We start from the raw sequence: 26,751 nt of genomic DNA, 5'->3' as shown, positions 1-26,751 counted from the left end.
ATATCATATAGAAAAACTAAAATTTGCTTATTTCGAAAGGGAGTCAACAGAAGCAATGTTGTTGTTAAAGTCAATAATTTCTTATTTCAGTTAGTTAGTAATGTTAAATACTTGGGCATGTGGTTCGATCGGTCCTTGAAATGGGGGAAGCATATAAATGAAATAACCGAGAAATCGACCAAGTTTTTAAATATTTTAAAAGTTTTATCTGGGTCTAATTGGGGTGTCCATCCAAAACATTTAAGGCGAATCTATATTTCCATCATTAGGAGTAGAATGGACTATGCCAGCTTTCTATATGATACCAGCGCAAAAACTCATCTTTATAAACTTGATAAGATACAGAACCAAGCCATGAGAGTTATTGGCGGATTCATTAAATCAACACCAATACATGTTATGGAAAGTGAACTGGCTTTATACCCGTTGTCGCTCAGAAGAAGGTACTTAGCAGGTAAATTCTGGCTGAGATCTCGATCTATAACCAATAACATTAACATTAAAATTATTAGTGATTTATCAGATCAGTTGGCACAACGTTATTGGCGAAATAAAAATACCCCTTTACTTTGTTCCATAGAAGTAGACCTAAAAGATGTACCTATTTATTCTAGTGAGATGTTGGAAATGTATTCTTTGGATGTTTGGGTAGCCGGTATAGATATACAGGATGTTATACGGTGTAATGTAGATATGGTTGATAAAGCTAAAAGACTGTTTAATATTAGTTATTTAAAAGATTTATGTATATCTTATCTAAGAGAGCATTACTGGAACTGTCATAAAATATACACTGATGCATCTAAAGAAAATAATGGAATAGGTGTAGCGTTTTTTGACTCTGAACTATTGTATTCACAGAAGACTAAGATAAGTACCAATATTTGCATAATGGAAGCAGAACTCCTGGCTTTGTACAAAGCGTTATGCTACGTTATTTCAAATCAATTTGACCGAACCGTCATTTTAACGGACTCAAAAAGCGCTCTCCTCCATGTGGCTCGGTGCACCTCGACCGTTCGAGGAGTCCCGATAGCCTACAGGATCCTGCAGTGTCTGCAGCAGGTGCGTGCGCAGGGGCGCGCGGTCTGGCTGCAGTGGGTGCCGTCACACATCGGACTAGACGGGAATGAGGAGGCGGATCGCCTCGCTAGACTAGCTGTCACTGAGGGCACTGCCCAGACCTACCGCCCTTATTTCACGGACTTGCTGCCTATAGTTAGTAATAAGTGTTATAATTTATGGAAGCAACATTTCAATGACAAGTCAGTTAACATAGGAGTTTGGTATAAGACAGTACAAAATCATCCCTTGAGAGTGCCATGGTTTGATAATTGCATACTGGGCAGAAACGAAATTGTAACGACTCTTAGACTACGTTCCGGACACATGCCACTCAACAAATTTGCGTTCTTAATGGGTAAAGTTTCATCACCAAATTGTAGTGAGTGCGGAGTGGTTGAAGACGCCTATCATATCATAGTGGAATGTGTGCGGAACGAGTCTAGAAGATTTGTATTAACTCAAAATAATATTTATGTGTGTAATGGAGGTGTGAATACCATATTATCATATCCATTGTCTGATGAGGCACGAGCAATTGTTAAAATGGTGCAACTGGGCCTTAAAGCCAGATAAAGAGTTCCTTTTAGTTTTTAAGTTTCTGATTCTAATATTATATGTTAATTTTACAGAAGTTGTAACCTAGAGTTAAGTAAAATAGTTTCTTATCGTTATATGTGTTATGTTCCGATGAAGGCGACATGGTCTTCCATTGTTAGTACCAAGCTTTCTATAAAAATAAAAGATTAAAAAAAAAAAAAAAATAGTTATTGACTCCTGGAAGTTTACTGTTGATAAAATTTCTGTAGGTAGGTACATAATAAGTACCTAGTTATCAAGTTTTTTATCTAATTTTAAGTAGGCCCCAATCCCAATACACAGATTTAAGCAAATATTTAAGTATATTAAATAAGTGAATAAAATACGTATTCGTATTAAAACGGAATTTATTTACAAAAACAATTTAAGTATAAAGAAATGTACTATAAGTAAGTATGTATAATGTTATATAGGAACATAATAAATAGACTATGATCACAAGTAGGTACCGAACTGCTTGCGCTGGGGTGGCATAAATATCTCTCTTGCTGACTGTACTTTAGCAAAATATTATTTTTTTTAATACATATTTATGTAGGCATAATACCTAGGTGCCTCTCTAATTTCCCACATGTGTGCTCTTCATGGAATGTTGTTGGTAATAGGTACTTATCTTTAACATGAATAAAATCACAATTTGTGCCACTACATATTAAGGACAAATAACTACCTAACTACTACCTTGAATTAATATAATGGTCACTACATAATAATAGTTCTATAGCCTTGACATCTTACTTTAGTATGAGGGAGATACAGGACATATTTACATAGATTTAGCAAAAACAATTACTATAGACTTTAATTACGTTTAACGTACCTATAAACCGTATCAAATTTATGATCCGATTTTATTATTTTGAAATGCATTACCTACGAGTGCATATCAAATGCGTGGTACGTTCGGTAAATAAATACAAGATTAATAGGTATGTACCTGAGGCAGTACCTACGTAAAATGTTCTTACAATTTACTTTTTGATAGTTTAAATAAATATTTTTAAAATAGAGTAACATGCTTTATATTATCTATTAAATGTAACAAATTGAAAATAAGCCACATGGAAATTAAAAGACGTGTAACCTACCTAGGTATTTCGCAGCTAAGATAAGATTAGACTCGCTTCGTAACTTCGCCTTTCGTTAACTAGAGTGATCCCCCTGAAACGATTGACTCTTCTTTTTCAGTAGTCTTTACATATCCAATACTTACTATGTTTATCTAAAATTACAATACTTAAGTAACATTTATAGGAAATATTTTTATATTATATTGGCTATGGAACTGTGGACTGCAGGATTTCAGATAGGTACTCTAATATATTATACAGGTTCCTAAGTACGAAAAACTATATAAATAGGTAGTGCGGCTTCCACAGAAACCTGATGAGTCCTCCTCTCAGAGATACGTCTCTCTGTGGAATGGGGTCAGTTTTCTTTGAATATTCCACCCTGTTTTATCTATGGAAAGATATTCATTTGGTTGAACTACAGCGTGCCCATCAAGCGACGGTCGAATGGCGTAGTGGTTAGTGGCCCTGACTGCTACGCCGAAGGTCCCGGGTTCGATTCCCGGCTGGGGCAGATATTTGTTTAAAGACAGATATTTGTACTCGGGTCTTGGGTGTTGATATTTATATTTAATATCTATCTATCTATGTATTTGTGTAGATATATCAGCTGTCCGATACCCATAACACAGGCTCTGCCTAGCTTGGGGTCGGATGGCCGTGTGTGAGATGTCCCCACATATTTATTTATTTAAAAAACAACATTACTACTCCTCGAACAAGGGTGCCAACAGTCCACAGTCCCACCCACATTTGGAAGTACCTACCTACTAGGTACAATAGAGTATATGTCAAGTAAATATCGACAGATTGGCTTACAATAGGATGGACTGCCTATCCAATACTAGGCTAGATAGTATCGTTATAATGAATTATGTGAATGAAGTATAATGTCAGGATCATAGATCATTTTTAGGAATTTATTATTTATGTAGTCTAGTTATTAAAAAATGAATATTATTATGGTGGCAATGTTAATACTGGTCATAGAACATTCTGGGTCCATAATTTACTTGACATACTCAGCTTTCGGACAAGTCAGTTTAAATTACGATTTATTATCCAACTGTTGGACTATTTGGTTGGAAACCAATTTCGTTGCTGCTGCTGCATTTGGAATAAGAAACCTGTTCATGTCTTTAATTAATAAGTTGTCTCCATCAGGAACTCCATACTTAAATGTTATAAGTTCAGGATGCCTCTTCTTTGCTGTAATTTTGACTATGGTGGATAATGGCCGCCGGGCCATAACTTTGGCGACTCCTTGTTTGTTAGGTATTTCACGTAATATAACTAAGTGCGTCTCAGTTACTACTAAAAAGGAATCCAACATGTATCCATTTAGTAAAACTTCTTGGCATTGAAAGCTGTTGACCACATTCAGTTCTTTCAAAAACTTATTGATATCGACTATTTCTTCATTCGAATTAGAATCAGTCACATCTCTACGGAGTTCCAACTTGGATTCGTCTTCTTCGTCATTGATGCTGAATACTGGCGGGACATTCCTGTATCTACGATCTTTTTTGTCATTGGCTGAAACGTGCCACTCTCCATTTCCTGGTGTGGCAGTTGGATTAACAATGTAATCAATTAATTTTCCTTTCACTTCTTGACTTTTAGCTTTCATGGCAGATGAAAGTTTACTAAACAGTTGAACTGATGGAATGTTTTCTCTACTTCTCTCTTGCATATTCATGGGGCTATTGTTATTATTGCTGGGTGCACAAACTAAACAGGCTTGAGGATTATGCTCTTCCAAACAATCTGTCATGTGAGCCCCAAAATAATCATGAATAGCAACAAAACCCCCGTCTAGCATTGAGACATGTTTCGTGTTTTTCTTCAGAAATGAGGCAACCACCATATGAGCATAGCTGTCTTCTTCTGTTCTGCCTGATCCCACAAAACACAGGTGTTCGCCAGCAGCCAGGGATCCGGCTGCTAAGGCCTGTCTCTGTGCATTCAGTAATCCTTGCACTGCTGTGTTAAAAGCATTAGGTTCCTGCAGCATGAGGTTGCAGTCAAGATGAAAGGCAGTTGACAAATGGCCAGCATTGTACTGCTCTGCTGGTCGACAATCCACAAGGAAAAACTTTATGCTCTCTACATCAAGTGCAGCATCAACCGTAGCACTCTCTACCAACTCATGCACAGCCACTGGCAGACATAGTGCTTGTGAATATAATTTAGAGTTAATTTCTAGTTCACAATCAGAAAATAATAATTCCAATACATCATCTCTGAATGATACTGGGGTTTTAAGGGAATAGTAGTTGGCTAAAGAACAGAAGTCAGATACGTCATTTGCCTCTAGGTCAGCTGGCATTCCAGTAACTGCCTGGATTATAGCAGATTTATCTTCATTTTGCATTTGCAGTAATTGTTCTCTTGCATTTATGATCATAATCAAGCAAAGGAAAAATATAAAAAATGGATCTGATCTTTGAAAGTATAGATCCCACATAAAAAGGACCACATCTAAATTGCAAGTGCCAGCAAAAAGAGATTGCAACCATGGCAGGCAGTATTGCTCTGGAGTAATTCTTTTGGTGTCAAGGAATGAACACAATTCAGGGTCATGATACTGAAGTAACAATCGAAGAATGTGGAATGGTACACCATTTTTAACACATCCCTTTGGAACATACAGTTTCAAGATTTTTTCAAACAAATTATAGGTGTCAGCTCTTGGAAGCTTTAAACTCAATAACGGCAGCAAAATTTCTATCCAGCCATTGTCAGCACTATAACGTACTGACTTAGATTTACAGTAGAATGTCATAATGGACTCAAGGTCTGATGCTACTGCAAGTTTGTCATCTTCATCATTGCCAAGTTTTTTGACAAACTTCCTTACTTGATCACGGAGCTCACTTTGGTTGGGAAGGTCAAATATTTCATCAAACATAATAAGTTGGTTGCCAGCATCATGGCAGCGTAGACATAATAACCATACATCTGGACGGAGACTTTCTGGTATTTTCTTCCCTTTCGTCAAAAGATTTATTTCTTGAGCAGAGCACCCATCAAGTAAAGCTGATTCTAGTTCAATCAGCCTGCAACAAATTGAGATTAGTTTTATTAAAAAATAAATATTCTTTTTTAAGTGCAATGTTTATAATTTAAAAACCCTGATCAAGTATTAAATGAACATGTATCAAACCTATGTAAAGTACTAACAAAAAGCATAGGAAACTCATAAAATGAATGACTAATTAAAGTGATAGACTGATAGTGATAGCAAACACAGTAATCTTCGTACCAGCTAAGTTAGTAAGTATTGTAAAAGCGCCTCGCCTTGCATAGATAAAATTAAGTATTACAAGCAGCGATAGTATTACATGTTGTACCAAATAATAATATTGATCATTACCATGTACTATCGTCTTCGTCTCCAGCCATTGTTTTGTAATAATATACACTTGTTTAGAAACAGAGATGACTCGCCACACCAAGTCAATATATTAGAACACTGTTTCCGATTAAATTTAAAGAGTAAAGTCGCACAAATACATAAAAATAAATCCAAAATTTTATCTATTTCACTGTCTTATTTGATTCTTGATTGCGCTGCGCAGCTGCTCTAGCTCTATTCTTATTCTTTTCTGTCAGTGTCACCTTGACAGTCATAAATAATGTACTCTGTGTACAGTCATGCGATGCGATGGACGACCATGTCGACCATAGAATATTTAAGCGCCGACACACTAGCAGACGCGACTTAAGCGCCGACACATTAGCGGACGCGGATTACGGACGTGGCTGTCAGCCGCGACTTAAAGGTATCTAGGTAACGAAGGTACGTAGGTACACTACGCTGTTCAAACTTTCGGACGTAAATCGCAGACGTAACCTTGGGCTGACCTTCAGCTTTCAGACGTCCGAGAGCGATCTGGAACGAACTGTCCCAAAAAACCGTGCACACTAATCAGTCGCGGCTGACAGCCGCATCCATAAGCCGCGTCCGCTAATGTGACGGCGCCTTCAAGCTGGCTTCAAGCTCGCCAGTCGCCAGCGGAGAGACCGTGCCAAAGACAGCTCTATTTTTTTACTGATCCACAGAATATATTTTGTTTTGACCTTTTTGTCACTGTCAAGTCAGTCAAAATAATCTGTCGCTCTGCTGTCAATGATTTGTTTTGTTTGTTCGGCTTCGGCAGTGGAAGGCGAAGTTGGTTGACTGAAAACAAATAATCTGAAGTTATAGGGAAAAACTCAAATATAAACAGTTTTATCATTAACATTATGCACATTGGAGTATATTGATTCCACCTTTTTGTATACAGCTTAGAGCTTACGCTGAGCTGGTGTCGATACAGAAAAGTGATTCAAATAGATTACCTTGCGAATAGTGTACCTAAATAATATTTTGCTTCTAAAATGAGAGAATGGAATAAATTGTTCCCCAACAAAGAAGCTTTCATTATATTTTTCTTGTATATCGTTCTCTTTGTATTCCAAGGTAAGGGTTTTGTAATAATCAATGTTGTTTTTTTTAAAATCACTAAACATATTTAATACTTACAAAATATTTGCACATCTGAAATTTGATGTACGCCCCCTCTGCAGCTAATAATTCTTAATAATTACTAGAGAAAATACGGTTTTTTTTCTTAATACTTTCTACACATATAAATAAAAATAAAAGTGTAAGACTTACCTGCATGTGTCACTTTGTAATAAAGTTTTCATTTCGCACAGGGGTTTTTGTAACAGCTTCCAAGACAGAGTATGGCGGCTACAACTACAACACGACGCTGGTGGTGTTCATGTCGGAGCTGCTCAAGCTGGTCGCTTCCGCAACCCTCTACACTTACAGGAGGGAGTGAGTATACAGTTTATAATATAATACAGTTGTTTAAAAGCCAAATTATACTAACAAACAAATTTGTACTATAAGTCAGGGGAAACCCTGATGGAGGACCTGATAGCAAAACCTATTAAAGAACTCCTAAATATAAATATTAAAGTGTGTAACTTTATAAACACTTAGCTAAGTAAAACTGCTCAAGTTAATTAGCACAAAAGAAACATTATTCCAACTATCTGAAGAGGAATCTAAGAAAAAAATATCAATTTTATTCCTTTTCATATTCATAATGTAAAATTGACCAACTTTTATCTGCAGGATGTTTGCCCTATTTGCTGATTTGAATCTGCTTTATTTCAGAAACAAGCCAAATATATTCGAAGCTGTTATGATAAATCATAAACTGCTGTTTCTGTACTTCATACCATCACTGCTCTATTGTTTTTATAACAATTTAGCTTTCATTAATCTGGCCCATTATGATCCAACCACATACTACATTTTACTGCAGTTCAGAGTTGTTTTAACAGCTATATTATTCCAGGTTAGTGACTGTTTCAATAAAATTTTCCGTTTTCCCTATAATACTTAATATCCTACAAATACAGAAAAAATATAAATGTGTATGTTTATAAAGAAGAAACTCAAATCTTTAGCCATTATTTATAATGCTACATGGCTTAAGTAAATTTAGTCCTTTATGTGTAATAGATCATTTTTCATTACTTTTACATGCATTTTAGTCAAAAAATTATAACTTTATTTCATGTAAATTTTTGATTACAGTGCTTATTTAACAAGAAGTTGGGATTCATGCAATGGATATCGTTAGCAGTGCTAACAGTTGGATGTATGATCAAGAACATCGACGCAGCGGCCGTGCAGTCCGGAGGCGCCGCCACTGACACCAGTGTTTGGGCAACAATATTCAGTGTTTACACAATATCTATTAATTTCCAAAACTTCTGCTCTTGCTTAGCCGGCACATACAATGAGTATTTATTGAAAACTCAGGGGTCCGATGTGGACATATTTCTACAGAATGTCTTTATGTATCTTGACTCTGTAGTTTGCAATTTAATCTTTCTTACATTTAAAGGTGAATTGTGTGATGTGTTCGAGGATTTCAAGATGCTAGGCGACACTTACGTGATACTTATAATTGTAAATAGCGCGATAGTTGGTATAGTAACAAGTTTTTTCCTAAAGAATCTCAATTCTATATTGAAGACATATGCTAGTGCATTAGAATTAATAATCACAGCTGTAGTGTGTTATTTACTGTTTGGTATACTGATCACGAGGTATACTGTGATCTCGATATGTTTAGTGAGCATAGCTGTTGCCATGTATTTTAAGAATCCAGTGAATAATGTTTTAGGCAGTGATATGGAAGCCAAAGATAAAAAGGAATTATTGTTACCGATAGTTGTGACCGAAAATGACTAAATTATTTATATATAATGTCAAGGGTAAATTAAGGTTTTTAGATCATTAAAAAAAGTAGAAGTGCCTATTAGACGCTTTTTTATACCTATCCAACTTGTTTTAAAAACTGCTATTTTTATTGCATTTTAAACCAGTTGGGTTATTGCTATCCAAGAAGGATATTCTCTTATTTAAGATTCTGAATTACTTGAAAAGACTTTCGGTATTTTTGTAAAACAACATACCTATGTAATCATAGAAATATACATAATATTATGCTCACGACTTTAATCGCCGAAGGGGTAGTCAGAGGTGGCCCGTAACCCACAAGCCACCCGCTTTTCGCTCTACATTTGTAGTTACGGGTCGCTAGCTGTATCGCCGTTTTCAACGGGTACTATACAATGCACTTAGGGCGCACATCTAGCATCTGTGCAGGTTACCTCACGATGTTTTCTTCATCGTAAGAGTACGTTCTCAAGTTTCAAAAAATATAAGAAAGCAGCAGTATTGATATTAAGCATCACAATATTAGGTAAACTTAATTTGGTTCAGTATTAGGTAGGTACTTATTTGTTTTAGTTGACACTGCTGCACTGCACTTATGCTAAAGTATTTCAGCGAATTTCACACTTTGGTACTTATTAATAAAGATAGTATCTCAAAGTAATTTAATTAAAGCTAAATATTTTGATTATGTTATTATTATCATGACTAATTAATTTAAGAAGGCAAGAGCATGTAAATATTGAAAAGGAGTTACCAAAAGATGTACCAGTGCCACTATTTTAATTATAAATGTAAGTAGGTATGTATCATAAATTTAGTTGCATTTTATTGTAATTTATTATTGATTGAGTGGTGTGTAAAAAATAGACATTGATTTAACAGCATTATTTATTTTATTTACATTAAATAAACTACACAAATTACTATGACAATCTAACATAATTATTATCACACATTCTCCGCAACCGACTTATCTTAATATTTTGTTAAATAAGGGAATTCATCACTAAATAATAATAATACACCAGCTAATAGTTAAGAATAACACGCATTTGTAAGGTAGGTATGCACCTAACATAAGTACCAATTGTTTTATAAACACAATACCCTATCGTAAGTGAACTCATATTAGGATAAATTAACCACTGAATTTCAGTAACGGTACAGAGTACCCATCTAGTTTCTGAATTGATAAACATGTACCTAGTTATTTCATACGGGTAATTACCTAGTAAACATTGGTCTGAAGCTGTTAATGAGTTTATTAAACCTGTAAGTTCTTTGAATACAACATACATATATGCTCATGACTGTAATCCCCGCAGGGATAGTCTATGAAAATAACCTGCTACAGATATCTGAGCACCCCTAATTTAGGTATTTATATGGACATGGCGCTGATTTACGTGAGGGTGGGCAGATATATTTGGAAGCTTGCAGACTGTAAATTACCAGATACCAGAGGCTTCGTCAGGCGGCCGGTCCATGGTTGGATGGAGAATGCCGGGAGAGAGTGCTATATCCAGCAGTGGACGTGCATTGACATTGACTGATGTACCTACGACGATGGTGGCTTAAAAACAACTTGTCAACGGACAACGTGACTAAATGAGTTTTAGGTTTGCGGGGCAAATTGTGGTTTCATAATCGTTTGAGTTATATTTACGAAATAAAACTGATTCGGGGAATAACGGTAAGACATTTGTTAAGTCTAGTTGGTGTTATAAAATCTACTTTCATTTGTTTCTAATATACCTAACTGACGATTTGCTCAGCTGAGTAAAGAATTAGTGAATATTTTTAGGCATGGTAAGATTTAACATGTAATTAATTAATGTCTCTTTGGTAAATATAAACCAGCTGTGAAGTAAATATGCGAGGCGATATGGATATCTTAATAAAAATACTTCAATAAAAGCCATACAATACAAATTAATTTCACCGTCTTTACGTGAGAATGGACCCCAAGACCGAAGAATTTATCGTTACATGTTGTTCTAATACCTACTAAATTTTCTAGAAGAACAAAGTAGAAGCTGGCGACATGAATTAAATTCCATTAATTACCTAAGTGTAGGCACTTCATAAGAACTTTTCTAAGCATATAATTTAAACTATTGGACCTAAGTAAATGGCATTGGATATATTAAATTGGCTTGTAGAGTAGAGTGGTGACGTACTTCTTTCTGTATCTGTGCGTGGCTGAGAGGACCATGACGCCATCTTTGATCGACAGCGCGTACAGATGGTTCAACATGACGTGGTTGGGCTCCGGAAGCAAGGTCGGCTCGCACTGCGAACAATTCCTCATTATAGTTAATCGTTTCTTACGATACTGGAGGGATACTCTAGTTTCCAAAAAACGAAGTTAAGGAGCGGTGCTGCGCTAACCACGACTGTATCTCGTGGCATTAAAGGTACACATTTCATAACAACTTTAGTTCGATTCATGACTAGCTGGAGAAACTCTCATGTGTGCAGTTACAATCGAGCGATACGATCGTAAATGTTGCAGTTGATATGAAAGATTAGGTTTTATGCTTACGGATATAGGTACACACCTGTGTTAGTAATACATAGTTAGATAAATTGATAATGACTCATATTATGTGATAAACATTAAACAAGGAATTATTTATCTATCTAACCATGAGAAATAAATAGACACATCATATTATATTATGTAAGATTAAGTACCGTCATGTATTTGAGGATAATAAATAAGAAATGAATGTTAAACTTGTAGCCTTTGCAGATGACTGAGTGATAGTGGATTGTTATGGAAATTTAAAAATAACGTATTCTTTTCAAGTTATGATAACTGCTAATAGTGCATGCGAGTTAGCAGTTTTAAAACACGAATATTGAATGATCTTAAGGTTGTCCAATAATAAATCTTAATTGGGGGATTAGTTATGGAATCCACAGTGCAATGATGGATCATAGAAACGATTCTGAAACATTATACTGAATAATCCCTCACTGTACCTACTACAAAGATGTAAATTAATCACAGTCAGACAATTCTGTACCCTATTCCCTTGGCATGTGGTTGCTTCTATTTTGACGAACTAAAAGGCAAACTAGGACGCGTGGGCATAATAAAGTGGGTAAATATGGAAACACTATGATAGATAAATTCGATGATGTGGTCTCACTTTACTATTTTATTGCTGTTCTAAATACATACATACATAGGTGTATTTATGTTTTTTAGGTGTATTTAGTAAATATCACTCAAAGCAATTCTGTGTCTAAGGAGTATCATTTCGGTGACAAAAACTATAGCTACACTAGGGTTTGTCAACATGCTGAAAGGATTGGCCAGTTATATCTTAAGGTCAGTTACTTTGCTAAAGTGCGCCAAAAAATACCTATAAATAATAAACCCGTGATAATGCACTGGGCAGGGCACCTATCATGCACGCCTTAAATTTAATGATGGATACTTACAGATAAGGGTGTGTCTTTGTTTAAAATAACTTGTAGCAGGTGCGGCGGGAGTATCGGGGGCCCCGACACTTTCTCCCACGGCTTCGATTGAGGTATCTCCTAAAACAAAATACGTATATACATATTTGTTACAGGGCTCATGGTGTAGTCAATAGAACCATTTGTTTGACATTGGAGAGTGGATATGTCCAGATGAGGAATGCAAGTATGAATTGAGATACTTTACATCACCTTCTAAATATTTTTATATCTTCAAAAATGCATGTCTTACCATTAATATATTTTGGATATAACTTATAATTCTGCTAACTAGTGTCATGTGCCCCTCTCCGGTACAGAGGCAAATCCTACCTGTGTCAGCATTTTTATGCTGTTTTTTTATTTTAAAAATAGGGGCTGAATCTAATATTAACATGACTTGATTACCTGTGAGTATTCAGTCTGGGCACCGCTGTGGATGCCTTCGCTGTCCTTGGCCAGTGCTTGGAACACTTCAAAATCTGACAGTTTCACAGACACCATGTTATTTTTAGACCCCATCCCATTGTCCACCAATTTCTGAAAAAAACATCAAATTATATTTTTGCCACAACTGACAACCCATCATGTCCTGCTGGGGCAGGTCTCCCTACCAAATCCGATGAAGGAAGGGTTTTAGGCCTAGTCTACCATGCTGATCGAGTGTGGGTTGGTGGACCCGAACACAAGCAAGCTTGTGTTGAGAGAGTTGATGGGTAAGTGGGCAAGCCAAATGTCAGATGTTTTCAGCTCTACTATGGATGCTTCATTATTGTATTTTATAAAAACCTATTTGTTTGAGATGACCTGATTTTGCAATGTTCATTATCATGATAATAGAGTTGAGTATTCTCACACAGTACATGAGCAGTTTGAATTTGTTTTAGATTTCTGATTATGATAAGGACTACCTACATGACTAGAAAGATAAGGCTAGAATACTAAAATATAATTATGTTAACTGTAGGTACATTTTTGATTATGTTTAGAGCATAATACGTTTAACACAAACATTGCAACTACATAACCTACTGCAATTATTGCATAATTGTAATGGACATTGTTATTAAAAAGTAATATGAAAGGTAATACCACTGTAGGGTCATGGCGCCATTCACCATCAACAAAGTATTTGTACTGGTGCTCTCCTTCTGGCAAGTCTATTATTGTGACGAAATCTCCGTGTGACTTCACCATTGGTATAGTTTTCCATTCAGTAAATGTTCCACTGATAAACACCTGGAAACATAATATGAAAAATAATGAATTAAACATTTAGTGAATAAATATTTCAATTTTCTTGTTTGAAAGGGCTAGTCCTCCTACAGTTGAGTTGTCGAAATATAAGAGGCCCGTTTGGACAGCTCCAAAATGTATGGGATGACAGCAGGTGTCAAACATAAATCATAAAAAATCTAAACAATAAGTAACTTTTGGTGCTTTAAAAGTTCTTTTTAATTTCGGCCGTTAAATAATAAGCCATATTATGTGTTTTTTTATGCATTTCATCAGGTAAATCAAGAGTAAATAGCAAATTTGTGTAGCTGTCTAAACGGGCCTATTATATTTCGACGACTGTAGGTTCACTACACACACTTGCTCACAGATCCCATTGTGAATATATTTGCCCTTTATCTAATAAATTTTCAATATCAACACATTACAATAACAATATTTGATTCCTTTATAAATCTTATAAAAAGACAATTTCAACTTCTCACATCAGAATGGTGGCTTGTATCATACAGTGTAGTAGTTTTTTAGTTTTACATGCGAGAATTCATACTATAATTGTAAGATGGTACCGACCTGTTTACCTCCACCCTCCCACTTGAATACTGTAGGTAATACTTTTAGCTCATCAACCTCTTTGCTTTGACTGGTCAACGTATTGGATCGCTCCCTGCGGACAAACTCTTCGTCGCTCTCAGGCGCTGCTTTAGTGTAGTACGGAGCTCCGTCTTCAATGTTATTGTCATCATCCCGACCGCTGCGGTCGTCGTCTACCTTTTTGTCGAATGTGAAGGCCTCTCCTTCCTTAGTTGGCGAGGACGGCGCAATATCTGGTGTTTTCGCACTCGTGTCCCTGCTCCACTCTTTTGGGTGATTACTGCCAGCGTTCCCCATATTAACGCTTTGAATAAAGAGTTGTTTGTAGAGTTTTCGTGTATTTAATGACTAGAAATCCGACCAAAATAACCAAATTTATTTTAGCAAATGGTAAATCGTAGAATATTTTTGACAATGACAACAGATAAGGATAAACAACACTCACAGAGTACGATTAGCCTGAATCATAAAGGCCCCGACACACTAGCGGACGCGGCTTGCGGACGCGGTTTAACGACGCGGCTGTCAGCCGCGACTGATAATGTGCACGGTCTTTTGGGACAGTTCGTGCCAGATCGCTCTCGGACGTAAGTCGCGGACGTAACCTTGGACTGACCTTCAGCTTTCAGACGTCCGAGCGCGATCTGGCACGAACTGTCCCAAAAGACCGTGCACATTATCAGTCGCGGCCGGTCCACTAGTGTGGCGGTAAGCCGCGTCCACTAGTGTGTGGGCTCCTTAAGTCACGGCTGACAGCCGCGTCCGTAAGCCGCGTCCGCTAGTGTGTCAGCACTAATGTACAATACAGTACAGTGGCATGTAGAGGCCGTTTTACACGGGGACATCGTAAAAGTTTATCACAACACACAAATCCATCCACTACAAAACTTCCATTTTAATTTTATCTACCTTCCAATATTGTTATTTTAAAGATAGAATGTCCGGCCCAACGAACGGCCAATGAACGCCCAACGATGGATATTTATTTTACTATTTTTTTTTATTTTACTTATTATTTTAATATTACTATTATTGTATTTGTATTTTAATGGGTCTTACCTGTAAATAATGAATTTTATTATTATTATTATTTATCAAACATAATACAGGGCAGATTGCAGCAACGAAGGTCAACGATACCCGTTCGTTGGCGTTCGTTTGACCGGTCTGTACGCAGCTACATGAAACGCTTTGAAATAGGTATGAAATTTTGTCTATCCATTCATAAAATAATATTTGGTTCGTTAGTATTAGTAATCGATTATTTTATTTGATTAATCTCAAAATAATCTGTGAATAGATTTGTTGTGATTGGTGGACGCATTTTTCATTCGGTCACTTTTGACGTTTCCGAAATAGAATCAATGAAGTAAAGTAAATTTAATTCATTCACTCATTGAGAGTTGATCAAGCAAGGTGATAACTTGTGTTGCTAAACAATCGGATTTTTCGAATGAATTTACTCTAGTTTTGTTATACCACTATTAATAATGAGCGATGAGAAACAACCGCTTCTTACTGGGCCCAGTACACCTATTGTCGAAAATGCAGAACACCAAACTGCTGTTGAACTAGTGGTTGATCCAACTTTATCTCCGAAAGAAGAGAAACTAAAACAAAATGATTATAATCCATCATCGGAACGGGTGCTGGAGCACCCGACTTCAAATCTGGATACTCTTATCCATTTGTTGAAAGGAAATATAGGCACAGGTATATTGGCTATGCCTGATGCCTTTAAAAACTCTGGTCTGATATTTGGTACGTAAGCTAAGATTTGTATTGTATTTTACTTATGAGCGTACTATTTATATTAGTCTAGATCTAGCGGTATGACCTGCTGACCCAAAATAAGAAAACAGATAACTAGAACCTGGTAGGTCATACAACTTAATGTTTATCATTCATACAATAATTCATTTTTCAGGTGTTTTCGGTACTCTGTTCATGGGAGCGATATGCACCCACTGCATGCACATCCTGGTGAACTGTGCCCACGAGCTGTGCATCCGCAGCCAGAGACCAGCTCTGAACTTTGCAGAAGTGGTTGAAGAGGCCTTCAACTCTGGACCTGCCTCAATGAGACCCTATGCCAAGAAAATGAGGTAAGTAGGCCAAGCTCAGTGTGTAATTGGTGGAAAGTTTATTTGTTTGTGTTTACTTTGTGGCCAGATAACTAATAATGCTAATTGTGTGGTGATTTATGTAATTAGAAACTGTTTTCAACTCAATTACCTATATTCTATAGTAAAGTTCACACACTCTTTTAATCTGAAATCATGAAAAACATTGTGCCTATTGGTTTGGATAAAGTTTGCCACACACATCCATAGCTTGGTTTGTAAAATGGACATTTTGAAATTTCCAGTGGTATTCTAAGCAAAAATTTTGGCAGTAACTAAATATCTGAATGGAATATCAAATAGCAGAATTTAATGAGGTACAGGTCAGACAGTCAGTAAGACAAACAAAATAACATGCATTCCTTAATTTCAAGATAACATAATCATTAATCAATTTTATTGGGCCAATTTAGGAAACTTCCAAAAGTTTTGTTCTTTAATATTTTGACTAGTTGACATCTATACTAAAAGTATACAACTACTATTGCATACATTTCAGTATTTCAGTTTAATGAGTACACTATTAAGTGATAGTAGATGATCCACAAAAGTGTATGGACCCACATATTTAGTGAGTGTGATTAAGATGAAGATCCACTATGAGCATCCCAAGTTCTTCAAGAGATTCAGATACATAGGCAGAAAATAACTCTTTGCTACCTCCTGATAAATTATATTTTTCATTTAAATAATGAATTTATGTATATGCTGCTAGAAATACCTACCACAAACCGAAAAACAACCTTTTTACGACTTGTTGATTCTGGGTGTTTTATAGTTGGTGTTACATTATCAGACCTATTTCCAGCAGTGGACGATTGATCGCTCATGATGATGATGTTTAATCCTTACAAAAAAAATGTTAAGTAATGAAAGTAGGTACTCAACTCTTACGTCGATTGTTTCAGGAATATCGTAAACATATTCCTCGTGATAACGCAACTGGGATTTTGCTGTGTCTATTTCTTGTTTGTGGCGACTAACCTGCAGGACATGTTTAGATTCTTGGGCATCGATTGGGACGTGCATGTATACTTGGACATGATCTTTCTGCCGATGTACGCACTCTGCCTAGTCAGAAGCCTAAAGTACCTGACGCCAGTTTCGCTGGTCGCCTCAATAATGACTGCTTGGGGGCTGATTATAATATTTTACTACATTTTGCAAAAACTGCCGCCCACGGAGTCCGTACCATATTTTGCTGGATGGCATCACCTACCCTTGTACTTCGGTACAGCTATATATGCTTTTGAGGGAATTGGCGTGGTAAGTTGAATTTAACATTATATTTTACTAGCTGTTCCCAAGCGCTTCGCTTCGCCTTAAAAAGTTTTCCCGCGGGAATTCCGGGATAAAAAGTAGCCTATGTTCTTTCTCAGGGTCTAGACCATCTGTATACCAAATTTCATTTAAATCCGTTCAGTAGTTTTGGCGTCAAAGAGTAACAGACAGACAGACAGACACACAGACAGACAGACGGACAGACACAGTTACTTTCGCATTTATAATATTAGTTAGGATGTATTTTTTCTGTGCCTAACCATATTTATTTTGCAATAATACACTCGCGAGCAATGATAAAGTTGCCGTTCCATGTGTCACTTGGCAATTTTTCATTGCTCGTGAGTATGGTTAATTTACGGTGTGGATTTCGCATTATGCCCGTAACATACATACAGCTGTGGACGGCGCCGTCGGCTATGTCATAGGAATGAAGCCACCCACACAAATGGAGATCTTATCGACCCAACTTTATTGCTTTCTCCCGTTTATGTGGTTCTATAGGTTCTATGCTTATGCCTGATAAGCATCGCATAACTATTACACACAAAGCCAAATGAATGAAAGTAGGTAAAAGTCATAAATTATATTACTTATTCAATATTAAGTTTTTGGTAGATATGACCAGTACGACGACGAATGGCGAAGTTTTGGTAAAAAAATCCTGTTGTGCCGAGGGTCCCGGGTTTGATACCCGGTCGGGGAGATGTGTGTTTAAGTTAGTTTAGTCGAGTTCACCTAGACTCTTCGACAGATATCAAGTCATATCACTTCATCGTGTTGATTCTCAGTATCGGTTACGGTACTCGATATACCCAATCGATAGAACCACCCCAAGTACCAACACCGGCGCCCACACGCCTTTAAAGCCGCCATTCGCAATGAACTTCGATACAAGCTGGCTGAAAATTGGAGGCCCGCACATACATTTTCTAAATAAACGCCGCCCATTTTCAGGTGCTTCCTCTTGAGAATAACATGAAAACGCCAGAAGACTTCGGCGGCTGGACGGGTGTACTGAACACTGGCATGGTGATCGTGGCTTGTCTCTACACCGCCATCGGCTTCTTCGGATACCTGAAGTTTGGAGACCTGGTCAGGGGAAGCATCACGCTGAATTTACCGAGCACCCTGTAAGTCTAAAGATTTATTGTCGTTTTTTTTAGTTTATAAAGGATTGGGTGCACCAAAAGAGCCTCTTCGAGTGACGCTAATGGGAACGGCTAATCCTTTCAGAATCGTGACAAAACCTGTTAAGCTTAGTTTAGCTCTATTGTTTGCAACAAGAACACCTAGGTATCAAAGGAGTGTAACAAATGTACTTATTTCTTTTGAAATCTGTATACAGATCAAAATTAGAAAATGTTGGTGGGATGAGGTGAGTTAGAAACTAACCTCATCTGCTAGATATTTTCAATATACATAATATAATATATAAACTGATATAACATAGCTTTCCGTACGTAACTACAAGCTTCATAACTCCTATAATGAGAAACGAAATACCGGGAGCAGACATCTCACAATCTCAATTGTTGTTTCGCATGATTGTTATCATTAATTAAATAAAGAAACGTACACCAATCTCTCAAGAGTACAGATAACCCTATTGACCATTTCAGATAGACAAAACTAGGACAAAAATTAATTAAGTTATATTATTTTCGATCTAGTTTCCGCTTTGGAAAAGTTTTAACAAACAATCACACGAAAAACACACTCATTCATACTGATAAATGTTCCAGATGTTAATGTGTTTGCGTAGGGTCATCGACTCTTGTAATTAAAATAATTATTAGTTTAATCTTTTAACTAATAATTTTACCAGATTACCGTTAGTACTTAGGAACACCTAATTAAGTATTAAGCGGAGAAAACCCGAGCTCGATTCTCGGCCGGGAAATACATTAGTTATTTATATTGTAAGTATAGGTATATATTAATATTTCGGTTAGGTACTCAATATACCATCTTCTATCGTCAAAGCCTTAACACTACCAATCACTTTTTCAACATCACCAAAGGTTAACTGGTAGAAAATGCTGCTTAGCATTAAGTTCGCCTTTGTACCAATTTAGTAAATACATTAGTTATTTATATTGTAAGTATAGGTGTATATTATATTTCGGTTAGGTACTCAATATACCATCTTCTATCGTCAAAGCCTTAACACTACCAATCACTTTTTCAACATCACCAAAGGTTAACTGGTAGAAAATGCTGCTTAGCATTAAGTTCGCCTTTGTACCAATTTACTTTGTGCAATAAAGAATTTAATAATAATAATTAGTTTCAAACGTCATGATAAGTAGGAAATGGCGACACTCTTTATTAGATGTCCGTAACCGAAGAGGAGCAGACGTGAACAGTGACCACCATCTCATAGTGGCAAAAATCCGCCTGAAGATAGCAAAGGTGCAGAGTAAGACAACCACATTATCTCGGCGTTTCGATGTTTCCAAACTCCAGAATCCTGACAGGAAGCATGAATTTAGTGTGGAATTACACAACCAGTACCACACGCAGAGGGTTGAAGAAGCTTCAGTGGAGGAACAGTGGAGCGCTGTTAAAGGTGTACTGCTCAATTGCTGCGAAATGTTCTTAGGCCACAGTAACCCGCAGAAGAAGGAATGGATATCCGCTGAAACATGGAATAAAATATTACACCGAAAATCCATCAAAGAGAAACTTAATGCGGAAAACGACCAGAACATCAAAGAGATCCTTGCCTATGAATATTTTGTATGTGAAAGCGACATAAAGCGCAGTGCTAAGAGGGACAAACGAGTGAGAGCTGCATCGATAGCCCGAAGAGCGGAACTGGCGGCGCACGCAGGACACACCAGAGAGCTATACCGTGCCGGAAGAGAGCTTTGCAATAAACCACCGACAACGCGGCCAGTAGTAGACAAAGCAGGAAAGGTGCTCACTACGCTGGAAGAACAATTGCGCAGATGGCATGAGCACTTCAACGAGGTCTTCCACACTCTGGACAATGAAGCCGCAGCAGAGGCTGACAGCGATGTCGACCTAGAATGTAATGTTCTAGACATCAAAGTTGATCCTCCGGACAAGGCTGAAATTGCACGTGCCATCAATGGCCTAAAGTGTGGTAAAGCTCCTGGAAATGATGGCATCCCAGTGGAAGCATTAAAGGCAAACGCGGACGTAACAGCTGATATATTGTTGCCCCTGATGACAGCGGTCTGGGAAACGGGCCAAATACCTGACAGCTGGAAGGAGGGCATTATAATTAAGCTACCGAAGAAAGGTGACCTGTCCCAATGCTCCAACTGGCGAGGAATCAACCTGTTGCCGGTGTGCTCCAAGATTCTGAGCAAAGTCCTGCTAGACAGAATGAGAAGCGCAGTTGACTACACGCTGAGGGACGAACAGAGTGGATTCAGAGCGGGGCGATCTTGCACCGACCAGATCAACGTACTGCGAGTGATTCTGGAGCAGTGCAATGAAATGCGGAAAGAACTCTATACTCTGTTCGTAGACTTCGAAAAAGCTTTCGATCGGGTGAAATGGTCTAGCATTTGGCGAATCCTTAGGCGAAGAGGTATACCGGCCAAGGTTATACAAATAATCAAATGCCTTTATGAGGGTTCCTCTTGCCGAGTGATGCACAAAGGCCAACTAACAGAACCGATAAGTCACTGCCGGAGTCAAACAGGGCTGTTTGCTGTCCCCGCTTCTCTTTCTTGTAGTCTTGGATGACGTGATGCGTAGAGTGAGTAGTAAAGAAGAGAGGGGACTACAATGGTTGCAGGATAAGACCCTCGAAGACATAGACTTCGCCGACGATCTCTGCTTACTCGCGACATCTCGTGACGATCTTCAGTCCAAGACCGATGACCTCGCAAACGTTGCTGCTGAGGAAGGCCTGCGCATCAACTGTAGCAAGACCAAAGATATGCGCCTAAATACCTCCGATTCAGCCCCCATATATGTGAACGGCGACGTTGTCGAACAAGTGCAGCGTTTTACCTACCTGGGGAGCGTCGTGGACCCACTGGGCGGAGCGGAGGCGGATGTAGAAGCACGCATCAACAAAGCCCGAGCTGCATATGCGCAACTGAAGCCTGTTTGGACGTCTCGCATCATCACTCGGCGTACCAAGATCAGAGTTTTTAACTCCAATGTCAAGTCGGTCCTCCTGTACGGGTGCGAGACATGGCTCGTTAAGAATGAAGTAACCAGTAGACTTCAGGTGTTCGTGAACAAATGTCTGAGGCGCATACTGGGGATCTACTGGCCACGAACCATATCTAACGCAAGACTGTGGGAGATGACTGACCAGACACCCATTGACAAGGAGATCCTACTCAGGAAATGGCGCTGCATTGGGCATGTGCTGCGGAGACCAGACAATCACCTGTCCAAACAAGGGTTGAAATGGCAAGCGAAGGGGAAGAGAAGGCCGGGCCGCCCCCGTACCACCTGGAGGCGGTCAGTTGAAAAGGAGGCTGCATCAACTGGTCTCGGCTGGGACGACCTGGAAGCGGCCGCGCAGGATCGGGAGAAGTGGAAATCCTTTCTTCGAGCCCTATGTCCCTGATGAGGGATAAGAGGATTTCATCATCATCATCATCATCAATTAGTTTCAAAACCAATATTTGGTTCTAGGATATGCCTGAAAGATTGAAAATCGGGTTTAGGTGCAGGACTATCGGTGAACTTTGAAATAGCTTTAACACACTTTTTTTTGTATTTGTATTTTTTATATCGGACCAAACGAAACTTCATAAATGTATCGTTAAACGGCGCAGGCAGTGCCGATGAAATGGATGCTCATATGTGAATTTCCATACAAATACTGCTGAATGCGATGCGTCCGTTGCGTACGATGTTGAATGGGGACGCTTACCTTCGGGTAACCATAGATTTCCCCGACTTTACATTCTTACAGGCACATTTTCTTCCAGCCTAGCGCACAGCGTTCGCGCTGTCATGACGGCGTCGATCTTCCTGTCCTACGGTCTCCAGTTCTACGTGCCGATGAGCATCGTGTGGCCCGTGGTGCGCGCGCGCCTCACCGACGAGAAGTACCTGGTGCACGGCGAGTCGGTCACCAGGATCGTGCTGTTTCTTACCACTTGTGAGTATTCTTGAGTATACATATAGATTATAGTGTATAGCTGCCCTAAAAGCGTTGTCCCGCGGGTGATGCGGGATAAAATTTGCCACATAATTATATTATGTATAATTTTGATGTGCAGGTTTCCCCGCGATGTTTTCCTCCATCGATCGTAAGAGAACAGGTTATAAAGTATACTTCGTAAATTCGTTGGTGCATGACAAAATTTGAACTCACCAGGATGAGATCTCACCCGTTAGGTCACCATGGCTCTTCCTATTAGGTAATTTAACTATTACATTACCTATAAAATTAAAATATGGGTTTTCCATTATTTACAATATTATGAGACAGGTACATAAGACAGTCGATAAATGAATCATTGCACCCTCGTGGGAACTTATAATTATTTTTATTGTTGTGTTGATCTGAGTGTATTGACCAGCCGTACCTATCTACTGCTTTGGTATGAAAAGTTATACGTAAATGGAATACATGAATCGAATGCATATACGTCCAATAAAAACCAGTATTGCATGAACCAGATTCCATTCCAAAAGGCCAAAGACCTCAAGAATGTGTGCCGAATGGTCAAGGCCGAACTATAGTGTTGTTGAAGACTCAAGGCTCACAGGGCTCTTATCGATGTTATGGCATGAAAAATATGCTGACTTGACTACTTCATTTACACTACTATTGTTTAGCTGTCTCGAACTCAAACCGAAAGTAGAAAAACGTTTCTTACAAACACTTGATACAGAACATAAAACAACGGAAGCGACCGAAATATCTGCATAGTTATTAAAAAATATAAACCACTCATTTATTTAGCAAGTAAAAATTACTGCAAATAATTATAAAGGACTCGTTTTACAATCACTAAAGTAGACTGAACTAAATTACAAATTACTGAATAAACTTGTCATAATATACAATTTTGAGAACAAATAAACAGTCGACATACTCGTAATACACCTTATTACTTTAATCTTACAGCTAAAGCTTCACCACTCGTACATCCCTAAACTCACCTTAATAAATATGTATAAGAGCATCGCACTCATGTTTGTGTTTACATGATTACGAATGCGTTTCTCTCCTTACGCAACGACGAAGGGAAACTTTTCTCCCGCCGGAAATTTTTCCATTGAAGCTCGAAGGGAAAGGGAACCAATTCGCCCACCAAGTTGATAACATTAGCATAGAAATACGATGCCGCTGGGTGTACACAGTCGAGCGAGTAGGTTTTATAGATAAACGATGCGAGGTCGTCTGTCCGCAGTTATCTATTCATTTTAACTCATACAACACATAATAAATTGAAATGGAAAAAGTATTACTATGCCGAAATGTTTGTTTTCTTTTGACGAACGAAGAATACTTATTTTCATAATCCCTTTGTGTGTGCCATCTGGGTCAAGGCTCTTCCTCGTTTAATCGTTCTAGATTATGTAGTTATACCTACTGTTCCCAGGGTCAGAATAGGGATGCCGATGGTTGTTTGGCTTTCTGGTTTACTAAAGACAAGCTGGCTTTGCCAAGTTTCCAGTCGAAGTACCCAAAAGATTCACTTCACATCATTCGATGCATTCTGTCAATGCGATATAGGTATATGTATAGTACAGGTACAGTGTGTTGCAAAAGTAGTATAGTGAGCAGAAAGGAGATGAATATAAAATATGAAACATGGCTACAATCATCACCTTCCCGACATCATTGACTACAATAACTTTTAAGTAAATTTTCTTTACCCAATACAACGTAGTAAATTTTTACAATTTCCGTAAATCTTCAGTCGCGGCCGCACAGCTGATCCCGAACCTCAGCAGCATCATCAGCCTGGTGGGCGCCTTCAGCAGCTCGGCCCTCGCGCTCATCTTCCCGCCCATCATCGAGATCGTCACGCTCTGGCCCGACCAGTTCGGCAAACACGGCTGGATCCTCTACAAGGACATACTGATCGTCATCTTCGGCATAACCGGGTTCGTTTTCGGCACATACGCTAGCCTCGAGAGTATAGTTAAGTAAGTGTAAGGAATGCTTTGACGACGAGATGGAAACATAGACAATAATGTACCGTCGCAACTTATTTCGCGACGAGAATATTTAGACAAAACCTTGAGGTTAAACGATATATTTTTGAAATATTAAATATTAGTCAGTATTAGGCGTAAAACGAGAGATCTATATTGTGAACTGTACTGCTTACCTTTAAACCAATATTTTAATTGACGTTGCTATCAATTAGTGAGATTATTATGGTTTTGTCCTAAGATTCGAATATTTATTTTACATTTAACTTTATAGTTGTTTAGCTATTTTTATGTAACTTGTGATAATTACTGGCATTCCAGTATGTTCCCTATGATGTCGTTAGGTATTTATATTGTGATTTTATTTGTTACTAAATCATTAACATAAAATATTTCTTTGACTGCATTTTGTTTTGTAGCTATTATTTTGTTATAGACGTTTTAAGAATTTTATAAGGAGTTTATTTTGATATAAATGTAATCAGTTAACTTTAGTAATGGCCGCATTTAACTTAAAAAAACTACAGCTGGCTTTTCCTTGAAGATATTTCCAGAGATATCGCATTTAATAAGCCATTGTTAAGTTATTTAATCACTCACGTATCGTTGACCTATGTTACATCACCAGACACAATAGATTTTTAATTATTTGTTTTAAATTTCTCGCGAAACGTTTTTGGGACGTACATTTTTGATGTGCTGACTATATTTGTAATTTATATCGCTATAATTATTTGCAGAATAGTGAACTACCTAAATTATTACCAAATATTAATCATATATTATATTATAATCGTTTTGAGAGGCTATAGATGTATGTAAACTTTATTCCTGTTGAATGGTAATGTACCAGTGATGTAGATGTGGCTATGAGCATGAAAATGAAGTATTTTGTTTTGTTTTTATTAGTCAATAAATTGTATTGCTAATGTGTTGTTTGGCTATTGATACATTTGAAGAATTTCTCCTTGCATAGATATTAAATACTTTTTAGATTATATATTTAACACTAGTGTGCTCTCTATTGATGTTCTGTACTTAGATATAAAAATATAAAATAAATATGAAATATTAAATGTACAGTGGATTGCAAAGAAAGCTCAGTAATATTGTCACTCTGACAGAGGTCAGGTTTCTCTGCAGTCTGCTATACCTACCTAAACTTAAACCTATCTTGCCTGACCTACCAAATTGATGTTAGATAAATTGAAGAGTAATTTATTTCTACCAATGTTTAAGTAAATAATGGACTAAGTATACAGGGAGATCTATTATTTGAGGTGTTGTTATATGCTGGATGGGTATCTGTGCAGCTGAATCTGTTGACTCGGCTTTGTGAGCATTACCTAGCATTATAATTATACATGTACCTACCTAATTTAAGATTCCCTGTTAATGTGCGTGTACCGAATAATGACATAATAAACCTTATATTGAAATATGTGTTTTTTGCTTTTGTAAAAGTTACACCATTTGTCAGGTAGTCATAGTTGATATAGGAATAATGGGGTGGACTGGAAGAGCTTGGTTGAGACGTACCCAGTACCCACTGTACCTTACATACGTCTGGCGCATCCTGGTGATCCTAGGGAGACAGTGATTGCAAACTAATTTGTATCCTCTAACCTCAGTGATAAACGCTAGTCTACCACTGCTTCACGCGGTAAGAAGATGATAGCAATTTACAATAAAATACATTTCTCTAATGTTTGCATTTTCCGATAGTTAGTGTGTGCGTGTTCTCATATTCGGGCAATATTCGGGAGTCGATGGGGTCCATTCTGGCATGTAGGAAGCTATCAATCAATTATTTTCAAAATGAAGTGCCGGTGAAGGCAATGTCGCAAGGAAACCTGCGGTACTTACTCTTACAATACGGACTGCAACCTTATCACATGAGCATGAGAATAAATATACGGAAAACCCCCTTCTACCTTCTACGATTGCA

General features: G+C 37.7%; 4 protein-coding genes across 5 annotated transcripts; 2 read left to right on the top strand and 2 right to left on the bottom strand.

The window, feature by feature from the left end:
- Positions 1-3,625: 3,625 nt before the first annotated feature.
- LOC105383277 (TBC1 domain family member 23) lies at positions 3,626-6,285 on the bottom strand. Its single transcript, XM_011553310.3, has 2 exons — positions 6,109-6,285; positions 3,626-5,791 (listed from the first exon to the last, which is right to left on the bottom strand). The coding sequence occupies exons 1-2, from the start codon at positions 6,135-6,137 to the stop codon at positions 3,781-3,783; spliced, it is 2,040 nt and encodes a 679-aa protein (XP_011551612.3). The 5' UTR covers positions 6,138-6,285; the 3' UTR covers positions 3,626-3,780.
- Positions 6,286-7,032: 747 nt separating this feature from the next.
- Positions 7,033-9,866, top strand: LOC105383276 (UDP-galactose transporter senju). Its single transcript, XM_011553309.3, has 4 exons — positions 7,033-7,197; positions 7,437-7,560; positions 7,906-8,089; positions 8,332-9,866. The coding sequence occupies exons 1-4, from the start codon at positions 7,116-7,118 to the stop codon at positions 8,992-8,994; spliced, it is 1,053 nt and encodes a 350-aa protein (XP_011551611.3). The 5' UTR covers positions 7,033-7,115; the 3' UTR covers positions 8,995-9,866.
- LOC105395882 (5'-AMP-activated protein kinase subunit beta-1) lies at positions 9,857-14,716 on the bottom strand. 2 transcript variants are annotated; one of them, XM_038119086.2, is made up of 5 exons: positions 14,263-14,716; positions 13,546-13,692; positions 12,862-12,993; positions 12,436-12,534; positions 9,857-11,275 (listed from the first exon to the last, which is right to left on the bottom strand). In XM_038119086.2, exons 1-5 carry the CDS (start codon positions 14,578-14,580, stop codon positions 11,129-11,131), a joined length of 843 nt encoding a protein of 280 aa, XP_037975014.1. In that variant the 5' UTR covers positions 14,581-14,716; the 3' UTR covers positions 9,857-11,128. The 2 variants fall into 2 exon arrangements, with proteins under 2 accessions (XP_037975014.1, XP_037975015.1); XM_038119087.2 differs by having other exon boundaries at positions 13,549-13,692.
- Positions 14,717-15,666: 950 nt separating this feature from the next.
- LOC105383274 (proton-coupled amino acid transporter-like protein pathetic) lies at positions 15,667-26,242 on the top strand. Its single transcript, XM_011553306.3, has 6 exons — positions 15,667-16,044; positions 16,211-16,388; positions 17,315-17,672; positions 18,645-18,820; positions 22,619-22,791; positions 24,566-26,242. Exons 1-6 carry the CDS (start codon positions 15,774-15,776, stop codon positions 24,796-24,798), a joined length of 1,389 nt encoding a protein of 462 aa, XP_011551608.2. The 5' UTR covers positions 15,667-15,773; the 3' UTR covers positions 24,799-26,242.
- Positions 26,243-26,751: the final 509 nt, after the last annotated feature.

The sequence above is a fragment of the Plutella xylostella genome, chromosome 12 (genome assembly GCF_932276165.1).
Source record: "Plutella xylostella chromosome 12, ilPluXylo3.1, whole genome shotgun sequence".
Classification (NCBI taxonomy): domain Eukaryota; kingdom Metazoa; phylum Arthropoda; class Insecta; order Lepidoptera; family Plutellidae; genus Plutella; species Plutella xylostella.
Note: the sequence above shows the minus strand (reverse complement) of the source record. Positions and strands in the feature narration are given on the sequence as shown.